The sequence below is a fragment of the Lithobates pipiens genome, unplaced genomic scaffold, assembly GCF_037356315.1.
Source record: "Lithobates pipiens isolate NorthernLeopardFrog02 unplaced genomic scaffold, aLitPip1_a1.2 Scaffold_16, whole genome shotgun sequence".
NCBI classification, from domain to species: domain Eukaryota; kingdom Metazoa; phylum Chordata; class Amphibia; order Anura; family Ranidae; genus Lithobates; species Lithobates pipiens.
This window is the reverse complement of record NW_027507748.1, coordinates 303134952-303159626: the sequence shown is the minus strand read 5'-3', so window position 1 is coordinate 303159626 and position 24675 is coordinate 303134952. Positions and strand designations below refer to the sequence as shown.

The window sequence follows — 24675 nt, the reverse complement described above, 5'->3', positions numbered from 1 at the left end:
AAAGGCAACTTCATCCAAACAAACATGTTAAAAGTTTGAAATAGAAGAGAGTGCAGCACAGTATATAACTGATTATATATATATATATATATATATATATATATAATTCCATATTTATTACATGCTATGCCCATTCAGACATAGGTTTAAAATGTTGCTTCATATTAATAGGTCTAGTTTATTGTGCCATACTATCCAATTAAAATGACTACAACAACAATCAGCTCAAAACCCTACAAAAGCAGATTTTCATTTCATTGAGTAAAATTTAATTTTGAATTGACATTGTTTACTAAATGTCCTAATTAATGTAATTTACAACCTTATACAATCAAATTCTGCTTCACTGTGAATGGAATATCATGCGGTAATAAATATTTTAATCTTGTTTAATAATGTGTATTGTGCGATTACGGCATGAAAAAGAGACAAACAAAGCACACCATTAATTTATACTTTAGTAAACCTGCTTAGAGTCTTAATAACAAAAGACAAAGCAACTCTGTGTATTCATTTTAATGCAAAATAGTTCTTAATTTTGAAGGATGCTTCAGCTGAACACATACAATATATATAATGCATTATCGGAAAATAAAACAAAATTGTACAGCAATTTGTCTTATAATATTTTACAGTGCAAGAACTGAAGGCCATTGTTCTTATATATCTATATATGTATATCTATATATAAAAAATAATAACTGCTTTACAGATCTATTCTATACTTTGGAAAGATATATGTATATATTTATAGGTGCTGTACATTATTTAGACATTTACAACCAGTAAATCTATTCTTGATTCCCTTAATATTTCAAGGCAACTTTTCATACAGAATCGGAAAAACATTTCGTGTGAAAGATTTACTTCTGGAAAAGTATCACAGTATATGAAGAGAATAGATCTAAATCACAGTAATGAGCTGGGTGCATTGAATATGGCTTAACCCCTTGGTTGCTAGAGAATCTGATGTATTATTACTTCACTCCTTAGCAATGAAAAGGTTAAGCGCAGCAGAACAACATTCACCATAACAAAACTGAAGAACAGAGGTATATAGCAATAAATTGGTACAGAATAACATTCCCAAGGCTTCAGCTGTTTTAGATTTCATAACGCTAATGTGCAGGGCTACAACCAAACAGCTACGCACCAACTGACCCCGTTTCAAACATAAAAGCATTTTGTATTGTGGGAGGGACAGTGTTCTAGCAAATTCAATGTGGTGTTAAAGTGTATAATTACCTGTTAAACATTATGGTAGTTTCCCACAGCGTGCAGGAACACGAATGCAAAGAAAAGTTTACTTCATAGCAATTTGTATCTATGAGAGAAGCCTCCACCAAATGTCCAAAAGGTTTTTTTTTTTTTTTTTTTTTTTTAACTAATTAACAGAACTGTGGACCATTCTGCTTATATTCAGCAACCAATCATAGATCAAACACACATCTAAAAGGGGACTTAAATATCATGTAAGATGGTTTCCATACATTATAGGTTAGATATATTTAAGTCTCAACATTTTTTTTTTTTTTTAAATCCTTTGGTGAATCTCAAACACGCACAAAAAATCCTAAAATCAATTCACATGGCATGCAGTTCAAGCAATTAATGAGTTGAACTAAAGCAATTATTTTACTAGTCTTGTGGGGCTTAAAGCTGAGACCTGTCTGTTGCCCGAACAAAAACTCTCCATGTTGCTGTCAGTGCAAGTCAGAAAAGGAAAGGCAGACACCAATTGGCTATTTTGGGCAACAAGAATAGCTCACACATAAGCCTTCTGTTATGAATATGCAGCCTTTTCGATCTTAAGGGACTAATGCTCTTACTAGACCAATGCACAGTGGGCATTTGTCATAACCGTGACTGATTTAATCGCTAAAGGCAATCAAACCGTCAGAATGACGAGTCTGACCTCAGATTTTGGTAAATAATTTCTAGAAACTTTTGCATTTACTGCAAAGAACACTACAAAAGGGTTGTATTGGAACAATTCTTGTGGTTCTTACTGGGCCACTGCGATCATATTAAAAATGGGCACACAGGATACTTCCCCATCTACAGCCAATCTAGCTGGTTTTAAACTGAATTATGTATGAATTATGCTACCTTGAGTGATGACAACAATGTTCTTTTGCAGGACATGAGGTCCTGGCAAGAGGAGCTAGTGATTATGGGTTATACAATGATGTAAACATAATACGACAGACATCTTGTTGAATATTGATGTGCAATGTCAGCTTTTTCAGTGAATTAGCTACAATGATGATACAGAATGCAATGTTGGATATGTTTCTTGGTTGCAAGTGTATTTTTTCTAGATATGCTAGCTGACAAGGTTACAGTTGTGAAAAGAAGTGGTAACATTCACAGCCATCAACATTCTTCTATCATTTATTGTCAACCTGTAATATTTACTTTGTATTGTACCTTCATAAAAGCATCCATTATTAGTCTAATGATGCCAAATGGCATTTTCATTGTGTACTGAACAGAATGCTACTTTTGTAAATTATAGAAGATGTTTCAAATAGTTAAGATCTTTCCTTCACCCAGGCATTGCTTTCCATTGACCTGAAAAAGCTTTTTCCTCCCATGCAACTATAATTAAGCGATTTAAAATTATCATTTAAAAAGCCCATGAAATACATGCTGTTCAGTTTACTGCATATAATATTTCTTTTGTTCTTTTGTATTCAGTCATGTGTATCATAATAAAACTCATTTAGCAAAGGAACAGACTGGAGCAAAAGTTATTCTTCTGCCCCTTTCTGCAGAAGTACATATATAGGTATTATGATAAGCTCTTATTAAAAGTAGAAAACTAGATGGTAACTTGACCCCAATTTGTTCTTTGTAAAAAAGCTTCCTGTTCTGTATATATGTGTATTGGGAGGCTATTTTTACACAGGAGTAAAATGTCAGTGGTTTGTTTATGTCACCATGCCACATAGAGTCCTTTCTTTGACCATCAATAACTTGTATGTTCTGTTACAGTTTTTACACATGCAACATGCTAGTCAAATATTTCAACCAGGCCTTTTTTCGCTTATGTAAAAGACAAGTTTACACTTTACACGGACGTTGGAAATAAACTGAACAGGAAGATAAAATTGGCACAAGTAGTGGAGTCATGATCACATTGGCAAAGGTATATATGCATGGTTAGGATCTGTACAACACTGTCCCAACGTAATTTGTAGCAGCACAAAGTCCAAAAGTGCGACAGTACACCTTCATAGAGTAACATGGAGCTCAAGCTTGTGGAAGACCATTCATTGCAAGCGAAATCCAAAATATCCTTCATGCAAGTTAAAGTTTTTAAGTCTAAAATACATAAGCTGAACTCAGCTGGCAGCATGTGGAGTAGTTGTCTATATATTCAATTCATCAGCGTCAACAACTTTATTAGGACTGGGAACTTTCCACGGGCCTGGAGTTATCAGTGATCTCTTTCCTGCTGTCTTTGCTGCTCCTTCATCTTTGGTTTTCTCTGTAGTGTCAGCTGTAGGATTCTTGATTTGTGGCTCATGATGAAAAGCAGATTGTTCACTATGAGGGTTTTTTTCTGCTTGCTTAGCTTTTAGTACTAGGTTTTGAGTTGGTTGCTTAATGTTGGAAGAACCTACTTTTTTCATTGGTTCATTCTCATGTTTCTTCTGCTCAGAATCAGTGATATTTCTTTGCGCTTTTTCCTCTGCATTTTTACTTTTCTGGTCTGTGGTTTTCTTGTCATTAACACCATGCAGAATGTCTTCTCGTCTTGACTTCTCATGTCTTTCATCTAGCTTTTTATAATTTTTTGACTCTCGAACATCTGCTTTGGATTTTTCATCCCTATCTTCTCTTTTGGATCCAATGTGTTTTCTGATTTTGTCTTCCCTCTCTTCTCGCTTTAGTTTCTCCTCCTGTCCCTCCCCACTAGGTTTCTCTTGCCTTCCTTCTCTTCTGGGTTTCTCTTCTCTATCCTGCCTCCTGTGTTTGTCCTCTCTCCAGTACTTTTCCTCCCTCTCTTCTCTCCTGATTTTCTCTTCCCTCTCTTCTTTTCTGTGTCTGTCTTCTCGTCTCTGCTTGTCTTCCCTGTCTACTTTTCGATGTTTGTCATCTTTCTCCTCTCTTCTAAGTTTTTCTTCCCTGTCCTCTTTCCTGTGTCTTTCCTCTCTCTCTTGCCTTCGGGATTTATCCTCACTCCTAACTTTATCTTCCCTCTCCTCCCTCTTAAGTTTGTCTTCCCTTGTGTCCTTCTTTGATTCCTCATGTTTTTCAGTTTTCCTACTCTTCTCGATTCCATCTTCTCTGATGGACCTTTTATCCTTAAGTTGATCTGCATTAAGTGTATTTTGCTGTTTTTTTGATGCATCTTCAACTTTCTCCTCTTTTCTATAAGATTTTTTGGGACTGGCAGATCTTCCTCTGTGTCTGTGTCCCCTGTTCTTGTCTTTATCATTGCCAACATCATATTCAGCGTCTGTTTTATGATGTGATTTTCGGGGGCTCAAAGATCGTTCTCGGACATCTTTGTGTGTGCGTTTTGAATCAGTATATTGGGAACTCTGGTGTCTTTCAGATATATTACTGTCACTCTTTTTGGGACTTGCTGAACGTCCTCTCCTTGTGCTGCTTTCTTTCCCAGATTCAAGTTGTTTATTTTTGGAAGAGTTTTTGGGGCTCACAGACCTTTCCCTTTGCTTGTCCTTGTTAACTAAAGCTGCCAGCAGTTCTGACTTGTTCTCATTACTGTTAACACTTGGCAAATCTGCAATATCTTTATGTTGCTGAATATCATTTGCAACATCCATTTTTTCAGTCTCATGAGCATCGAAAATGTCTTCATCAGGCGCCATTGAATGAAAAACTCCAGGATTTGGATCCACATATGAGGTTGACAAAAATGTTGAATCGTCGTCATATATTACATTTGCAGATGTTGTAGAAGTACTGTCCAGATCATCTAAACAAATAATTAGGACAAACAAACAAATTAGAATCAATAAGCACTTTAACCAGTAAAGTTATTTTGAGGAGAAACTTTTGACTTGTAATTAACCAACTGATTTATCATGCAGGAGAACACAGATAATCTTGTGATACAACATAAATCCTAACAGTCAATGAGACATGCACTTTTAAAACAACAAACCCCAATATGAGGTAATACAGAGTGATATCTTAAAATGTGGACACTGAACTGCATTTTTGCATCATCTTTTACATAAACAGTGTATTCTACAGCATGTACAAATATCTACGCCAAATATTGAAATGGTGGACAAATGATAATGGAATTAATGATAGAGTGCATGCAACATTCAAGAGGCATTCCAGGATAAATCACAGATTCAACCCAACATGTAATAATAGAGTAGCACACTTCTGGTTGAATTGCTTTTACAGACAAGTCGTTAGGAAGTCAGACTATAAAATATTGGCCAGACAATTTTATAGGTTCGAATATCAGCCCGCTCAACAATTGCATCTTAAGGGGGCAGGAGGGTTAGCTGTCAGCAGCTACCGGGATGCAATTTAAATTCATCTTGAATAACCCCAAAGTGTTTTTTTTCCTTCAATACATACATGCGTGCACGATTTAGTAATGTGATTTGTGGAGGCTATTTAACGGTTCGATACAGGTTGAGTGAATTTAAAGTGTCTTTAATTCTATAACCAGTAAAGTCTATGCAAAGTTGAATGCATGGAATTTCAGCATTTATACAATATAGTTTGCCAGAAGGACAATATATATGTTTATAATTACATGCACTCATGCAGTAGGGTGTATTCATGCACATAACCACAATTAAAGACCTCATAGATTTTGACAAGTATTTGGCATGAAGATAATCCTTATTCTAAAGTCATATGAGGAAGACATTTTACTCATTTTTTTTAATTAAAGTGATTTGGAACCTGGTGTATTGCTCCAAGGCTAGCAGCACCTGTACTGCCACTTAAATGTGATTGGTTAAGCCATGCGTGCACATACATATTAATGAGCATAGGCAGCTATAGCAGACAAGACACAGTGAAGACAGAGGAATATGTGAAAAAGCTGAATCAAGAGGCATGCACATTTACCAAATCTTTAAGGAAAAGACCAAGAAAAGCACGAGAAAGCCTTATTGCTGATCAGATTTCACGTAGGAGCAGAGGCTGGAAGGAGCCAAACCTGAGGAGAAGGAAAACAAGCCTGGAACAGAATTCCAACATCACCAAGGCATAGCTAGCAACAGTTCACACTGGGTGATCATTAGCAATGTGTGGCAGGAATGCTTGCACACAGGTTAGATCACTGTATATGCAAAATCTGCCAAGACATTCACACACAATCAGCTTGGCTGCTGCTGTGATATTTAGAAGCTGCCAAAAACAGCCAAACAGGAGACAAGATATATAGTATGTTAGCAAAATGAATAAGAACATACTGTGCCTTAATTCTCTTGGTATAGAAAAATACATAAAGCAATATTCAAAGGTTCAAATCCGAAAAAAAAAAAAAAAAAAAGAAGAAAAGAAGTGCATTATAATTAAAACTCAGGACTTTCTGTTACGGACATGCATAAATGAGTTTACAGATATTCAGAACCTGACACTCTACAGGGCTATGTTCTGTGCCAGGCCCCCACTTCTCACCAAATTATTCAAATAAAACAGTTTATGTGAAGAATGACTGGGGACATCTACTACATCATGGGGGCTGAAGAAGACTAAGAGCACATTAAACGTCCACATACACTGGGCTTAAAAAACTAGAGGAGTTTAGCGTTTTGCCTGTAGAAGCAGCTCAATCTTATCCTATATGGCCATGCACATTACGACTTTTAGAGGCATATTTTAAAGTTTGTAAAGTTACATTGGTGTTTATTTACTAAAGCTACAAAATGAATCACACTTCTGCAGAGAAACCAATCAGCTTCTAACCTCAGCTTGTTCAATTAAACTTTGGCAATAAAATCTGGAAGCTGATTGGTTTCTCTGCAGAAGTGTTACTTATTTTGCACTCTCCAGCTTTAGTAAATAAACACCATTGTGACTTTGCTGGTATTCCCTCTGATTTAAACCGTTAACTACAGTTTGTGTGTTTTTTTTTTAAATGACAAGGCTAAATACCTTCCCCCCTCTGCCCTCTTTCCCCAATCTAACCAGTGCAGTGGGAGGGGACTGAGATTTCCCTCTGTCGTCAGCCAGCCAGCCAGCAGAGAGAAGTCACGGGACTGCACAGCGGCAGTGTGAGAAAGAGTATTTAGCCTCGTCATGTAAAGAAAAACACACACTGTAATTATTGACTGTTTAAATGAGAGGGAATACAAGTATTTTTGCTGCTTGTTACAGCGGAATAGCAACGAGAGGGGCGGGGAGAAGATCGTCTCTCACACTGAGAGGCAGGGGAGGAAGGAGAGGGGAGAGACGCAGAGCAGAGAGCAAAGAGGGGTTAACAGAGCCATGTGAACTGACCAAGGTATGACTCAGCAGCCATTACTACCATGGTCAGCACATACAGAAGGACACAGGAACAGGCAGGATCAACCAGGTATTTTACAACATAGAAAGGGACAAATTACACGGTAAAAGCACTGTGATATAGATAATGTCTTAAAGGAACAGGATCTTTTTTTTTTTTGTAGGGTTACAACCACTTTAAGCTCAGCATTTAGGAGGCAGGAAAAAAAACCCCTTTGGTTTTGCGTTTTTTAGAGGAGTTTTCTAGCGTAAAAAATGTTAAGCCTGTACAAAAAGGCTCTATATGAGCATTTTTCCTGCCAAAAGAACTGCTATTTTTTAAGCCCAGTTTGTATGGACTGGACCCACACATAGGTGGTCAGGACAGAAAAAGCAGGTGGTTGAGTCACAGTTTTACTGACCCCTGATCAACCACCTAAACAAGGACATGCAACCTCTTATGCCTGTGGCCATGATATTTTGCTGCTATTTTCAGTGAGCAGAACACAACCCATTTGAGTTAACGGAGTCCAGGTGCAACCGAATTGAAACCACATGCAGTGCATCAGTTTGCAGAGCGGTGGTTCAGAGCGGGTTAAAACAGGCAGTGAGCAGGCAACATATTGGCTCCCAACTGCCTGCCAACAGTACTCTGAAGTTTGATATACCATGAACCACTTTTCAGAGGGATTGCAAGAGCTGATGCACATCTGAACGAGCCGTTAGAGTTAAGGTAGATAAAGATAAAGAGACTTTTGCAAAAAGTGGAGTGTAGGAGGTAAACCTGCCTTGATCAAGGCTATGATAAAGGCAGTCTAGACAAAATGAGTTAGCAATCTTGAATGCCATTGTCGGATGTTTACTGACATCTATGAATAAAGGCAAAGGCCACATGCACACTGCTGCTGTTAAACCCACATTTTTCTCAGATAGCAATTTTCCTAATAGTTTTGGATTAGTATTATTATGATACAAGTGAAATATCAAATATGTTGACATAATTAAACAGGTATTTGTTTTTATGCTTTTGCTCCAGAATGTACCTTTGTGTAATTCTGACAGAATTATATCTATGTTTTTTTAATAATTCCCCATGTGTATTAGAAAAAAGAGACATTTTAACTTTCCCTTTAAAGTGGAAGTAAACTCCCCTATCGTTTTCAGCCAAGGAAGCCGCCATCTTTGCCTCTGTTTAATCTTCAACTGCTATGGTGCTGCACATGTGATTCGTTATGAAACCAGCCATTGGATGGTTTGATAGTTGGGCTGAGAGCACAGCCAATGTGCAGTTCCATGGGTTTACTTCCACTTTAACCACTGAAGGTTTAAGCCACTAAGAACAAATGCTGCTGAAAAACTCAAGCGTGTCCTTTATGGGCTAAACCATTCCAGATTTCTGTCCTGTAATGCTGACAGGTCCCTAGCACACATATGATGACTACACCCTGAAAAAGACATTCTTTTATCATCAGTGTCCACAACCCCACTATACATTGTTCCCTCAGCAACATACACATCACAACAGACTCTCCATGCTCGTGGTACACCTTTTTCCCCAGTGGCTACACTAGTATCTGCCACACAATTCAGGGGCGTACCTACAGGGGTGGCAATTGCAACCCGCCTCATGCTACATCTGGTGGCCGCAGGAGGAAAATGGAGAGATTGGTTCCTCTATATGCAGCCTTCCTCACAGTTCCTCCTAGCCAGCTTATTTCTGCTGTCCCCCTCCAGTGCTCTCCAACCCCTCTGTGATCTCTTACAGCCCCATGCCCTCTCATGGACCCCCATCATCACCCATAGCGATGCCGCATTCCCCCACCCCTCTCCTGCCAATTGCTGCAGGGGATCTGTCAGGATGGAGAGTGGGGAAGAGGCCGGTAAATGTGTAATTTACCGGCACCTTCCTTGTCTGAATGAAGAGTTAGTGATCTGTACTGATCACTTTGAAGAAAAAATAATTTTTGGGAAATTAGGGGGTTGGGAATAAACATAAAAAATAATGAGAGAACCTTCACATAAAAGACCTAAAAGAAAAGTGTAGGTTCAATTGGACTTTTTAGGCACAAAAGACAGTTGTAGAAACAACCAACATATTCAAGAAAATATTTTTTTATTTTAAAACTATTATAGACAGTCAGAATTTAAAAGAAAACAGAGAATTTTCTCCTTATAAATACACATTAAGTCTCATTTGATATCCTGTCAAGGTTGATACAGTCTAGACAGAATTTATAGCTAAAAACTAACAGTTTGTACATATATAAAACGTAGAGGATATCAAATATATAGCCGAAACTTAAGTATGTTCTGGTGCTCTACATGTTTCGCGTTTTTTGGATAACGCTTCTTCAGGAGCTCATAGCAATATTATTTATTCATGGGTATGCCCCAGGAGGGGACAGAACCAAAAAGGGGAACAAGAAGATTGAAAAAAGGGGAAAATTTTCCCAAAAAGGTTAGAGATAATAATGTAGACTTAAGTTGGTGAAACCACTTCAAATTGCATTGAGCCCTAAGACTTCACATATGAAATTCAGGTGAATATTTGTGATGTGTTGTAGCCAAAAATCACATAATGGTAAAGATGCTGGTACCCCGTGCCCTTTAAATGAAGTGGTCCCTTCCAACAATTTCCTTAATTCAAGTAAGTAAACCAAGACGGTTTCCCGCAATCATGCAGAGTAAAAACGAGGGGGGGAAGGAAGCAGCCTGTTCAGCCTGTTCACCCCTATAGTAATTATTTTTTGCCTTATGTGGGACCGCTGTGTGTGAACGCCGGCCCCGCGTGTCCTTTCTCTGTTTTCTTTTAAATTTTGACTGTCTATAATAGTTTTAAAATAAAAAAATATTTTCTTGAATATGTCGGTTGTTTCTACAACTGTCTTTTGTGCCTAAAAAGTCCAATTGAACCTACACTTTCCTTTGAGGTCTTTTATGTGAAGGTTCTCTCATTATTTTTTATGTTTATTCCCAACCCCCTAATTTCCCAAAAATTATTTTTTCTTCAAAGTTACAACTAGGACGTGGCATTCGAATATCTTGACCTTTCAGTGTATCCACAGATACCACCCTGTGATAGATACACACCTTTATTTATTTATTTAAATACTGTACTGATCACTGACTCTGTCAATGCATAACTGAAAAATCATGTTTTCTATGCTTCATTTTGTAAATTAACGGGAAGCTATGTACAGAGCTATTCCTGTCTATTTATTCAGTGTAGCTGAGGCTGCAGAGAAGAAGATTGAGGTGTCCTCAATCTCTTTTCTCTGTCTCAAAGGTAAAAGTTTAAACCCACCTGATAACTCACCAAAGACATTGTAAAATATATAAATAAATACATAAAAAAAAATATATATAAACATGTTATACTTACCTGCTCTGTGCAATTATTTTGCAGAGAATCCCCGATCCTCCTTTTCTGGGGTCCCCCATCGGCACTCCGGGCTCCTCATCTTGGTGTGCCACCATATGAAGCTGCTTTCTATTGTGGCACACCTGCGGGCTTGATCCTGAGCCATGCTGCCTGTGTCCATGGAGGCAATGGATCACGCTGTTGCCTCTCTGTACTGCAAGCAGAGAGAGACGGTGCTTTTGGACACAGCACTGGATTGAGATTGGGCTCAGGAATTTAGGGAGAGCTGGGGAGACTCACACAGTTTTTTTTTTTTTTTTACCTTAACACAGAGAATGCATTAAGATAAAAACCTTCTGCCTTGACAACCACTTTAATTGATAAACTAGAGTGATCACAAGCATGGGGTATATGGCAGCGCAGTTGTCATTAGTTGCCTTAAGCGCCGTATTTACAGCCTACATCAAATCAATTCATGGTGAAATATTTTGCTTTACACACACTCATCATGCAAAGTTAACATCCAAATATATAGTTAAATATACTTGTCACCTACACGCAGAGAAGGCAGCTATTTTGTCAGTTAATGGTTTTTGGCTTAGCACAAAAGCTAAAGCAATGTCACAAATTCCTGTGTATTCTTGTTAGCAATAGTTAAGCCCACACAATGGCTGTTACCACTGCATGTTTCTTCAGTCTTGTAATCCAACAACCTGCTAGAAGAAAAATCAACAACTGCAGCATTTAAAAAATACAATAAATACTCACCATGGTCTGGAATAAGCCCTGTCCCTGGCCTCAGTAACAAAAGAACTTTTGTCCCACCAGCCTGAATCAGCTCGATGGCCCGTGTGTGAGTGATGCCTTGTGTGGGCTCTCCATTAATTTCCACTATCTGGTCACCAACCTGGAACATACATCAGAAACCAAATAAAGATCAGGGAGAACATAATTAGACAAGCAATTTGAAAACTAAAAGTAGACTAAGCTTAGAGTCAGTCACAGCCTATGGGTAAGATTCTCAGTGGGGTCCCATAGGGATTTCCTAGTATTTGCAAGGGTTGGTTAAGAATACATTTCAATAGACCCTATAACCAAATAAAAAATTACAGGCAAAAGTACAGAAACATCAATTATTTGAAATGCTAACTTACAGTTTTTATTCACCTGCCATATGCCTTGAAACTTGCTAGCAAATTTAACTTTTTCAGGAAAAGTCAATTCCCTAGCACAGACCCCCGCCTTCTGGAAATTTGTTAATACATGTGTGCTGGTCTAACTCACCCCCCCCATTTAACTCCCTTCATAACCATTATGTAGCTGCCAGAGAAGGAGCAAAAGGAACCTAATAGGGCAGACATCACTAAATGGCAGACCCGCCATTTAGGAGCTGGCTTTACCGCTTAGCCGCCATCACTCCCGTCATCCTCACTGAGCCCCCAATGTCAGCGCTAGACTGATGTGCTTCCGCCTTTCGCCCCGGGTGGGACATTGAAATGAGCTGCTGTGAAGGATGTGGGGGAAGCTAAGGATGATGCGAAAGGGAGCCGAGCACAGCAATCTGGAGGAGGGGGTGATATAAGGAGGAGGGGGGGTGATATAAGGGGGGGCTGGGGACAGGAATGTGAAGGGGGGCTGAGGACAGGAATGTGAAGGAGGAGGGGGGGTCTTGTAAAGAGGGGCTCAAGAAAGGAATCTGAAGGAGCGGGGGGGGGGGGGAGGGGAGGGAGGTGATGCATAGAAGGGGGGCTTAATTCAGGAATGCGAAAACAAGAGTGTAAAGGAGGAGGAGGTGATTTAAAGGAGGGCTGAGGAAGGAGGAGGTGGTGAAATAAAACGAGGGGGGATAAGGATAGGAATGTGAAGGAGGAAGGGGTTTTATACAAAGGACTGGGGGGGGGAGGGGTGAGGAGGAGGAGGAGGGGGCTGATATAAAGGGGGCAGAGTAAGTGAAGGGGAGGTGATATTAATGAGGGGAGTGACATGAAGGGGGTTGAAGACACTGCTGTAAAGGGCGGGGGGGAACTGTGATGCAAAGGGGTAATCTTGATGTAAAGCAGAAAGAACTGTGCTGTGAAGGGGGGCTGTGATGCAACGGTGGGATTGTGATGTGCAAGGGAACTGAGAACACTGTTGTAATGAAGAGATTGTGATGTGAAGTACCTGAGGCTAGATTTACATCATTACTTCTGTTCTGCGTGTAGGTAAGACAGCAAATTGAAATGAATGGGCTGTCTTACGTGCAGAAAAATAAGTCCTTGACCTTTTTTTGGAAATTGTGTTGCCCGTTTTTGTGCTCACAAAAATGTGCAGCGTTTACCAATGCCATTATTAATCAAACATGTGATTCAGACCTCTGCTGGAAGAAAATTTTAGTGACTGGACCTCAATATTGCTGCTATATAGGATGTGTCACTTCAGTATTCAGGGGCTGCTAATATTACATCCAAGATGGTGGTGTGCACACATTTAGGAACCCCCTACAGGTAAATTACATTCATAAAATAAGTTAAATGCACATATAATCATCTGAAGTTTTGAAAATAGGAAGCTTGTTGTTGAAATGAATGGTCTGATGACAACAGGGGTTCTTTAACCAGTTGCCGACCGCCGCACGCCGATGTACGTCGGTACAATGGCACGGGCAGGCATAAGGACATACATGTACGTCCCTTGCCTCCCGCGGGTCGGGGGCCCGATCGGGCCCCCGCCCGGTGCCTGCGGCGGTCGGTATTCGTTCGGGAGCGATCCCGGACGAGGGGACGGCCATTCATTCATGGCCACCCCCTCGCGATCGCTCCCGACGAATAGAAATCCCCGGTGACATCACTTCCTCTCCTGTAATGTAAACACAGGAGAGGAAGTGATGTATTCTCTCCTCCGTGTCGGTATTTTTCGTTCCGACACCGAGGAGAGCGGATCAGTAAGTTGCACCAACACTCACACACACAGTAGAACATGCCAGGCACACTCACACCCCCCCTTTACCCCCCGATCACCCCCCCAATTACCCCTGCCCCCCAGTCACAGTGACACCAATGTCATTTTTTTTTTTTTTTTTTTTGCATTGGTGTCATTTGTGACTGTAATAACTGTTAGGGCAGTTAGAGTTAGCCCCCTTTAGTTCTAATGTACCCCCCTAACCCCCCCAATAAAGGTTTAACCCCGTGATCACCCCCCGTCGCCAGTGTCACTAAGGCTGGGTTCACATTGCAGCGGTTTATGAGAACGAATGTGATTCGCACCGCACTGCAGTGCAAATCACATCCGATCTCTGTGCGATTCGAGTTCTGCCATTCGCCGCACCCGCCACACCCGCCGCACCCGCCGCAAATTCGCACGGGACCCTTTTTTTGGCCCGCAGCAGAATCGGATCGCATGGGTGTTCACACCATGCGATCCGAGTTTGCAGATCGCACTGCGATATGCGAACTGATCTGGGGGTGTCAGTAACATTTCACTGACACTCCCAGCAGTTCGCATAGGGCAGTGTGAACTGCCGCCGGGAGGCATGCGATGCGGGAACCCGCCGCGGATTCGCGGCGTTTCCGCATCGCTCCAGTGTGAACCCAGCCTAATAAGCGATCATTTTTCTGATCGCCGTATTAGTGTCACAGGTGACGCTAGTTAGGCAGGTAGGTATTTAGGTTCGCCGCAGCTTTTTATAGCGCCAGGGACCCCCATATACTACCGCATAAAGCCCCCTGATTGCCCCCTAGTTAACCCTTTCACCAGTGATCACCATATAACTGTTACAGGTGACGCTGGTTGGTTAGTTATTTTTTTATAGTTTCAGGGCACCCGCCATTTATTACCTAATAAAGGTTTAACCCCCTGATCACCCGGCGGGTGTCATTTGTGACTAATAACTGTTAGGGCAGTTAGGGTTAGCCCCCTTTAGTTCTAAGGTACCCCCCTAACCCCCCCAATAAAGGTTTAACCCCGTGATCACCCCCCGTCGCCAGTGTCACTAAGGCTGGGTTCACATTGCAGCGGTTTATGAGAACGGATGTGATTCGCACCGCACTGCAGTGCAAATCACATCCGATCTCTGTGCGATTCGAGTTCAGCCATTCGCCGCACCCGCCGCACCCGCCGCAAATTCGCACGGGACCCTTTTTTTGGCCCGCAGCAGAATCGGATCGCATGGGTGTTCACACCATGCGATCCGAGTTTGCAGATCGCACTGCGATATGCGAACTGATCTGGGGGTGTCAGTAACATTTCACTGACACTCCCAGCAGTTCGCATAGGGCAGTGTGAACTGCCGCCGGGAGGCATGCGATGCGGGAACCCGCCGCGCATTCGTGGCGTTCCCGCATCGCTCCAGTGTGAACCCAGCCTAATAAGCGATCGTTTTTCTGATCGCTGTATTAGTGTCACAGGTGACGCTAGTTAGGCAGGTAGGTATTTAGGTTCGCTGCAGCTTTTTATAGCGCCAGGGACCCCCATATACTACCGCATAAAGCCCCCTAATTGCCCCCTAGTTAACCCTTTCACCAGTGATCACCATATAACTGTTACAGGTGACGCTGGTTGGTTAGTTATTTTTTTATAGTTTCAGGGCACCCGCCATTTATTACCTAGTCTCACTAGTGTACCCCTAAATTTAGGGGTGTCTACTTTCCAAAATGGGGTCATTTGGGGGGGGTTTGTGCCATCTTGGCATTTTATGGCCTTCAAAACTGTAACGCCCTTAGAAAGCCTGAAGGCGGTGCTTGGTTTTCGGGGCCCCGTACGCGGCTAGGCTCCCAAAAAGTCCCACATATGTGGTATCCCCATACTCAGGAGAAGCAGCAGAATTTATTTTGGGGTGTCATTTCACATATGCCCATGGCATGCGTGAGCAATATATCATTTAGTGACAACTTTGTGAAAAAAAAAAAAAAAAAGTTTGTAATTTTCCCGCAACTTGTGGCAAAATATAAAATATTCCATGGACTCAACATGCCTCTCAGCAAATAGCTTGGGGTGTCTACTTTCTAAAATGGGGTCATTTGTGGGGGTTTTGTGCCATCTTGGCATTTTATGGCCTTCAAAACTGTAATAGGTAGTGAGGAGTGAAATCAAAAAATTACGCCCTTAGAAAGCCTGAAGGCGGTGCTTGGTTTTCGGGGCCCCGTACGCGGCTAGGCTCCCAAAAAGTCCCACATATGTGGTATCCCCGTACTCAGGAGAAGCAGCAGAATTTATTTTGGGGTGTCATTTCACATATGCCCATGGCATGCATGAGCAATATATCATTTAGTGACAACTTTGTTAAAAAAAAAATAAAAAAAAAAAAAGTTTGTAATTTTCCCGCAACTTGTGGCAAAATATAAAATATTCCATGAACTCAACATGCCTCTCAGCAAATAGCTTGGGGTGTCTACTTTCTAAAATGGGGTCATTTGTGGGGGTTTTGTGCCATCTTGGCATTTTATGGCCTTCAAAACTGTAATAGGTAGTGAGAAGTGAACTCAAAAATTTACGCCCTTAGAAAGCCTGAAGGCGGTGCTTGGTTTTCGGGGCCCCGTACGCGGCTAGGCTCCCAAAAAGTCCCACATATGTGGTATCCCCATACTCAGGAGAAGCAGCAGAATTTATTTTGGGGTGTCATTTCACATACGCCCATAGCATGTGTGAGCAATATATCATTTAGTGACAACTTTGTGTAAAAAAAAAAAAAATTTTTTTTTTTGTCATTATTCAATCGCTTGAGGCAAAAAAATAAAATATTCAATGGGCTCAACATGCCTCTTATCAATTTCCTTAGGGGGTCTACTTTCCAAAATGGGGTCATTTGGGGGGGTTTTGTACTGCCCTGCCATTTTAGCACCTCAAGAAATGAGATAGGCAGTCGTAAACTAAAAGCTGCGTAAATTCCAGAAAACGTACCTTAGTTTGTAGATGTGACAACTTTTGCGCAAACCAATAAATATACAATTATTGACTTTTTTTTTACCAAAGACATGTGGCTGAATACATTTTGGCCTAAATGTATGACTAAAATTGAGTTTATTGGATTTTTCTAATAACAAAAAGTAGAAAATATCATTTTTTTTCAAAATTTGCGGTCTTTTTACGTTTATATCGCAAAAAATAAAAATCGCAGAGGCAATCAAATACCATCAAAAGAAAGCTCTATTTGTGGGAAGAAAAGGACGCAAATTTTGTTTGGGTACAACATTGCATGACCGCGCAATTACCAGTTAAAGCAGCGCAGTGCCAAAGTGTAAAAAGACCTCTGGTCATTTACCAGCAAAATGGTCCGGTCTGAAAGTGGTTAAGACACAAAACAGTGGTATAAAAAATGTATGCCAATGACTGGGACTTTTTTGTGTCAGTCATAGAAATGGTGGGCACATGTTTCTGTACATTGACATGTTTCGAAAAATCATGTCCTTTAAATCAGGAGTTCACATTTTAACTAAAAGCCAGTGCATGAGTTTAGGTTTTTTAATCCCATTCAAGACCTTGTCATGGATATCCTAGATACATAAGAACTCTGGATTACAAAGTTTACAGGTGGACAGTCAGGAACTACAGTAAGATTTCACTGTTAGAGTACCCTAGACATATAAGAATCCAGAGGATACCATTGTGAACAGGTGGACAGCAGAAGATTATGGCAAAACAATCTCAATGATGGGACTATTCCAAATTTATAGGATTCCAAGGGATAACAAAGTTTACAGGTAGTCCGTTGGGAAACAAGACACAGTGATCTCACTTTTAGAGTATCCTAGATACATAAAAATTTTGAGAATAACAAAGTATATAGGTGGACAGTTTTGGACTATGTTAAGAAGATCTCACTGTATACTAGATACACAAGAATCTAGTGGATACCAAAGTTTACAGGTGGACAGCCAGAGATTATGGCAAGACGATCTTACTGTTGGGAGCATCCTCGATTCATAGGATTCCAGGGGATAACAACGTTTATAGGCAGACAGTTGGGTAATATGGCAAAGAGATCTCTAACTCCTAGATAGAAGAATCCAGGGGATTTACAGGTTTATAGGTGTGAATTATGGCAAGGATATCTCACTGTTTAAATTTGATAGATACAATCCAGAGGGAAACTCAGTCCACCAAGCTCACTATATAATGCAAAAAAAAAAAAAAAAAAGAAGCTTTATGGTGGATGAGGTAGACACAACAAAGCTAAAGAATAATATATTGACTTCATACGTTTTGTGTTGCCGATACAGGTGCAGTTTAGGAAAAATGGACAGCCCCTCTATTTTCCCTTACCTCTAGCTTTTATAAATTTATAAAATTTATAAAATTTTATAAATTACACTATGAATCTAATAGGGGATATTATTTTGGTCATTATAACAAGGCAATGTGAATGGCACCAACAAACAGTGTAGTGCGAGTCCAATGCTCTTCAGAGCAAGTAAATAAAACTTCATATACTACTATTAAAATCACTGGTATTTCTAGACTGGAAATTGTATTGAGGGAAAGAAACAATGGCTGAGTGCACTTCCATTACACATAAACACATTTGTTTCACTGGCTGAGTCTGAAACTACAGCCTTTCAGCTCTGCTTAGTCATAATTGCTGTTTCGGCCTTGACAAGCTGCACAATGATGGCAATGGTCGTTTTAGCGATCCTGCTGTAGAATGATTCATAAGACCTGACTGTATATAAGAAGTCATACTCTACAAACAGTACACATCTGTTATCAAACATTTCTGCCTGCAGATTGCTGACCTATGAGATTTCCCAGAGTCCATTCCTGTCATTTTTCTCTTATTGCTCACACTGACAGTTAAAGCCTGGAGCGTCAATAAAAAAATATTTGAAGGGGGAAAAAATAAAAAAAGCTGTAGGTTTGGCTGGCGTTTATTTACTGAACTGTAAGTAGAAAGGCAATGACTCAGCTCACAGTAGTAAGCAATGTGATTGGCAAGCAATGTCCCTTATGTTAAATCAATCACTGCTTGTACACCTGTATATTAGATACAATGCCTTCTAGATATAGCAATGCAGTACACCATATATACAGGGAAAATACTTAGCTAGATATGTGATATTTTAAGAGAAAATAAACATTTACAGAAATAGTGCAGCTCTGGCAAAATATAAAGTTATGTTAAGGGTCCAGTCGACATAAATAATAATAATATAATAAATCATTTTCCAGATTCAGTGTCATACCATGGCTTACATTGGCCAATGGCTTAATTCAGCTCTCAAATTTTAATAAAGGAATGTTAATGCCCAACCACATGATGTGGACATTATGTTTTACATTAATGTTTTGTAAAAGGAAAAGATTGGAAAACCCTGGTGTCTGTGCAGTTCTTGGCTGTGTTAAAAAAAAATCTATAACAATTATCAGTCCCCTTTTGCAGCCTCTCTCCTTCTGACTTTCTAAAAAGTTACACTGTTGCAATCTCATCACGGGGGAGGGGTGACTGAGGATGCGCTAGTACAGGGTTTAAGCAGGCAATGTCTTTTTTTTTTTTTTTTACAGGACCTAGATTCATCAATCCCTTTCTCTAGAGCCTCAACTATGCTGATGAATGAATAGGAAGTGCTCAGAGATTTGCTGTTTATTCACAAACTGAAGCATGCTTCAGTGATGAATGAACACAGGAGTGATCTGTACTGATCACTCACTGTGCTCATTCGGGAAAGGAAGGGTCCAGGAAATATAACATTTTTAGGCCCCTTCCCCTGCTCTCCATCCTGAACCACATGTGTGCTCCCGTAAGGGTCCTGGAAAGCAGGGGGGTGGGGTTGCTTAGATGCAAGAAGCCGCAGCCAGAGGGAAAAAGAGAAGTAGAAGTCAGCAGCACTGCAAGAGGATTGGTGTCAGCAATAAGGCAGTATAGCTGGCCCTCCTGCTCAGCAGGTGCCCAGGCCCGGTACAGGGGGGCCAGCTGTACTGACTTATGAGCAGCCCTGTGCACACTCACACACACACATTTACTTGTCTATGTGGTGTAGCATTGTGCGCCATCTTGACATGAGATTTTTCACATGCACAGATTCATCTTGAGCCGTTGCCAGGTCTATGCAACCTAGCAGAGAGACCTGTAGCATGCAAAAATACACCATGCGTCTCTGCCAGGTCCCATAGACTAGGCTCTGTGCGTGTGTGGGTCACCTCGCGCATGCGAAGAAACATTGTGGGTCTCTACCAAGGTTTTTAGACCCGTGGCATGTCTGCGCATGTACAAGATGTATGTAGATACCGTGCTGGATACATTTTCCCCTAGGTGAGGATTCAGGAAGTGAAATATGAAAAACTAAAATAAAGAAAAGGTATTTATGTGTTGAAAAAAAAAAAAATCTAGAAGAGTAAGATGAATTGGAAAGGAGGCAGAAGAGAGCGAGCCAAATTCATGGCTGAAGGTTCGCTTTCACACAAGCAAAACTAGACAATAGGATACAGCTTTACACAAAACAGACCTTTTCCTCATGTGAAATTATTTAGTTGCAAGAAACTGAACCATCGAAGTACAATATTATACCTCAATACAGCTAGCACACCTCCAGGGTGGAGAGTTGGGAAGGCATGGTCTCTACATAACAGCTGCACATGAAGCTTTGGCCTGATTGTTGCTGCTAGTCTGTGAAAGTAGTAGATTCTTTTGTGCCAGCTAACTAAATGTCATTTCAATTCACTTTGGCTAATAGCCCATGTTCAAGGTAGATGGCAGTCACACTTGAAAATGTTGAATTTAAACTGACTCGAGGGACACGGCCTACCGCAAATTTATATACTGGTGCTTGTTTTCGGCAGCTGGATGCACCAGTAGATTCAGTACCTAGAACTGTCCGTATCTTCACCCTGAAAGTACCTGAATCTCTGCCTGCAAAGATGCAGGAATCGCTATTCTCAGTTTAACCATTGCATTCTCTCCAAGCACAATGCAGCCTTGCCCACCCAAAGAGGAGGTTGCACAGCAATGAATCACGTGACTAGTCCCACTCAAAATGCATGTAAGAAGCCTTACACATATAAATACATGTACTTTTTTAATACTTACACAGAGGTATATGGGGGATAATTTACTTAAGGCAAACAGACTGCATTTAGAAAGTGCATTTGGCTCCAGAGCCTAGTAAAAGAGGTAAAGCTTCACTTTGTAAACTGCATTTTTGCTTGCACATAATTGGATGATGAGTCAGCAGAGCTTCTGCTCATTTACTATGCTCTGAAGCCGCTGCTCTTGCAGAGTGCACAGTCTATTTGCCTTTCCTTTATTAAATCAACCTGACTTGGCTAGCTACTTGAAGTTGCCCTTTATAGTGTGTACCCCAAAATCTAAAGTGCCCACACACCTTACAATTTGACTGCACAATTTCATTGTATAGTGCATGGCCAGATTTAGATCTACCAACAACTATGTAGGGCCAGAAACTGTCAGATTGGTTATAGATTGATTGGCTAGTTTAGCCACTTCAAGACCAGGTCTTTTTCTGACATTTGTTGTGTGCAAGTAAAAATATAAATTTTTTGCTAGAAAACTACTTAGAATCACCAAACATTCTATAATTTTTGTTAGCAGAGACCCTAGAGAGTAAACTGATGGTCGTTGCAATATTTTATGTCACACTGTATTTGCGCATCGGTCTTTCAAATGTATTTTTTGGGTAAAAAATACTCTTTAAAGCAGAGTTCCACCCAAAAGTGGAACTTCCGCTTTAAGTACTTCTTACCCCCTGACATGCCATATTTGGCATGTGTTTTTTGGGGGGGGGGGGGGGGGAGTACCTGGTTTTGACAGGTTCCCAGCTTCCATTTTACGCTCTAGGCCGCCTAGGCGACCCCTCCTCTCCCCCTAGGCAGCCCCCCCTCCCTGCAATCTTTAGGGACACGTCACAGGTCCCAGAAAATTGCACAGCCATTCACGATGCGCAGGGCGCACCTGACTGTGAAGCCACAAGCTGTCACAGTCAGGTTCCCACAGTAGTAATGCCGGCGCCGCAGACAGGTGGGGGAGAGGAGCGAGGTTTCGGGCGCCTGCATCGCTGCAACGTTGGAAAAGGCGAGTGTGTGTTTATTAACCGCTTTAAGACCTGCCGCCATTGTTTGATGGTGGCACCATGGTTCGCCTGTGCGAATCACCATAGATGTATAGCGTGCCCGCGAGTCGGGAGGACATAATTTTCTTCTGGTGGCCCACGATTGCCTTGTACACAGGCAGAACGGGGAAATGCCTATGTAAACAAGGCATTTCCTCGTTCTGACAGGATCCCAGTGATTGGGAACAGTGATCTCTGTCATGTCCAAGTAAGCCCATCCCCGCCACAGTTAGAAACACTCATAGGGAACATAGTTGACCCCTTGATCGCTCTCTAGTGTTAACCCCTTCACCCCATACCTCACATGTGTTGTTTGAACACCGTTTACATATGCAGGTGAAACGTATGTATGCGTTTGCTTCTGCGTGCGAGCACGGAGGGATGGGGTGCAGTACATCTTTATTTTTCTTTTCTTATTAAAATTTTTTATAAAAAAAAAAAAGAAAAAGATATTTGTTCGTCTGTATGCTAGTCCGATGGACGAAAACCAGCGCTAGGGCGGCTATTGGCTACTGGCTATGAACTTCCTTATTCTAGTCCGATCGTACGTCATCACGTTCAAATCCATTGGACTTTGGTGTGCTTGTGTGTGGCCAAGTCCGTTTATTCGGAAAATCCCCCGAAAGTCCGTCTGGAAGACCATCGGACCTAGTCCGTCGAAAAGTCTGGTCATGTGTATGCGGCATTAGGCAGTCGGCAAGTGGTTAGAAAGGTACTCAAGTTACATAAATCTGAGGCAAGCCATACAGGACTAGATTTCTCTCACTAGAAACTGTATCTGAACTTTCACGATTTCAAACCCGCCTTCAGTGTGACTGAGGGCTTAGATATAACAATCTCAGGTGTGTTCAGTCATTTATATTTTATAGGGATTGTGTCCCCATTGCTTGTGAATGCTCCCAGGCCCCTACTATGTTATTATCTGTACTGTTTTCTAGTCAGCTCCTTTGTAACTTACTATATTTTTCAATAAAATATTTGATTTCCCCAAGCAAGTTTAACAGTGCGGATGGATGAATATATCTCTATTGTATTAAAACAGTTGCAGAAACCTATGGCTGCCTGGTAGGATATAGTTATTGTTTGGCCGTTAATTCTCCACCTGGCTTCTTCAAGTTTTCAATTAAAGGGTATGTCAAGTCAAAAAGATCTGCACAGAGTGGGGAAGGATGAGAATTCCCATAGGGTTTTTACTTCTATCCAGGGTTAGATTTATCCTCACTTCCTGTCCTTCCCTTTATCAGACAGGAAGTGAGGATTGCAACGGGGGGCACACACAGAAACATAATTCTAAAAAGCCTTTTTCAATTCTACCAAATAAAAGCATTTTTATTTGTTGCTGTTGGAAAGTTGCTCTCATTTCCTGTCTGGTAAAATGTGGTCAGCTTGACAGGGAGGGAGGATACATTTTACCAATGGAGTCCTGGATAGCAGTAAAAAACCAACAGGAGTTCTAATCCATCCCCTCACTATGGAAAAGTCAATTTTTTTTTTACTTGACATACCCATTAACTTTTGGCTAGCTTAAAGCTGATTTTATAAAGACTGTACAGTTAAATTGTGACATGTATGGTGACCTTAAAGTGAAACTCCAGGTTAACTCAATAGCCACAAAGAATTGAAGTCTGCTTTGTGGGTACTAAATGCCTTTGCAAAGAGACTGACCTTGTTAATGTAGCAGTGACATAATCATTGTGCTGTGCATAACCTGTACAGAGAGCAGAGCTGTAGGAGGGGCCCAGGAGGCCCTTCCACCACAGCCTGACTTCAAAAACTACAGGAAGGGGCGGAGACAACACCAGTCACCCTACACAAGGAAAGAGAGCAGCAGTGACTGGTCTTTATTACAGGAAACATCTGAACAGAACCAAAGTGCAGAGGTTGGGTCATGCTGATTTCCTGCACAGATCTGGAAGAGGGACATAAAATACATTATGATTCAAGTAAGAATACACATCCCATTAGAATTTGGACAATATTTGATTTCAGTTTTAAAGTGTTACTACACCCACAACAGTAAAATCAGTCTATGTATGCAGTAAAGCATGCTTGTTATACTCACTGTGGAATTTAAGGAGTTAATCCTCTGCATTGTGTAAAAAGGATGTTTAATCCTGTTGTTTCTGTTCCTCCCCCTTTTCCACAGTCCTCAATCTATCTGCTGATAGAGCAGAGGCGAGGGGACAAGCTGCACATGCTTAGTTTGGTGTGGATTGCTGGAGAGATTTTATTTCTTGGGAATGTGCATGTGATCAGCACAGGGCCAATCAGCACTGTCCAAACAGAGGGTCAGGGTTCCTGCACCCTGATAGGACAGTCAGAGCAGAATGAAAACTCCTCCTACAAGCTTTAACCAGACACTGATAGAAGACACAGGGCTGCTCTAACTGCTGATGAAAAAAGGTATTTAGCAGTTTATATTTACTCAAACTATTGCATTTCCATGTTCTGTGTACTGTGGGAGACCAGATATAGTGAATGCAAGGTCCTGGGTTTAGTAACACTTTAAGTCTGTTAACCACTTCCCGCTGGCAGGGTGTACATGGAGGTCCTTTGGTTTCAGTGGGTATACCGGGATGATGCCTGCACCTACAGGCATCATCCCAGTATTGATCTCTTCAGTTGGCGATTCCCTATCTGGCAGAAGTGATCTGAGTGGCTAATTAGCCACTCTGATCACTTCTGCGCGTAGCAGAATGGGGTCCCACCCCACTCCCGCCTCTCCTGGGCTCTCCGGTTCCATCACGGATGCTGGGAGCAATGCGGCCGCCAGCAATGGCTGCCCTGTACAGAGAGAGAGAGAGTGAGAGAGCGGGGAATCAGTGTTATTCCCCTTACTCT

General features: G+C 41.2%; 1 protein-coding gene across 3 annotated transcripts in view; it reads right to left on the bottom strand.

The window, feature by feature from the left end:
• Positions 1–501: 501 nt before the first annotated feature.
• The window catches only part of MAGI3 (membrane associated guanylate kinase, WW and PDZ domain containing 3), a 497671-nt gene continuing 473497 nt past the window's right edge, over positions 502–24675 (bottom strand). For 2 of the 3 annotated variants that reach the window (XM_077481557.1, XM_077481558.1), the window contains exons 20-21: positions 11567–11705; positions 502–4951 (exon numbers count right to left, since the gene is read on the bottom strand). In XM_077481557.1, the coding sequence (XP_077337683.1) occupies positions 3375–4951; positions 11567–11705 (1716 nt within the window). In that variant the 3' untranslated portion in view covers positions 502–3374. Of the gene's footprint in view, positions 4952–6075; positions 6167–11566; positions 11706–24675 lie in introns of all 3 variants that reach the window. The other variant, XM_077481559.1, reaches the window with a different exon arrangement.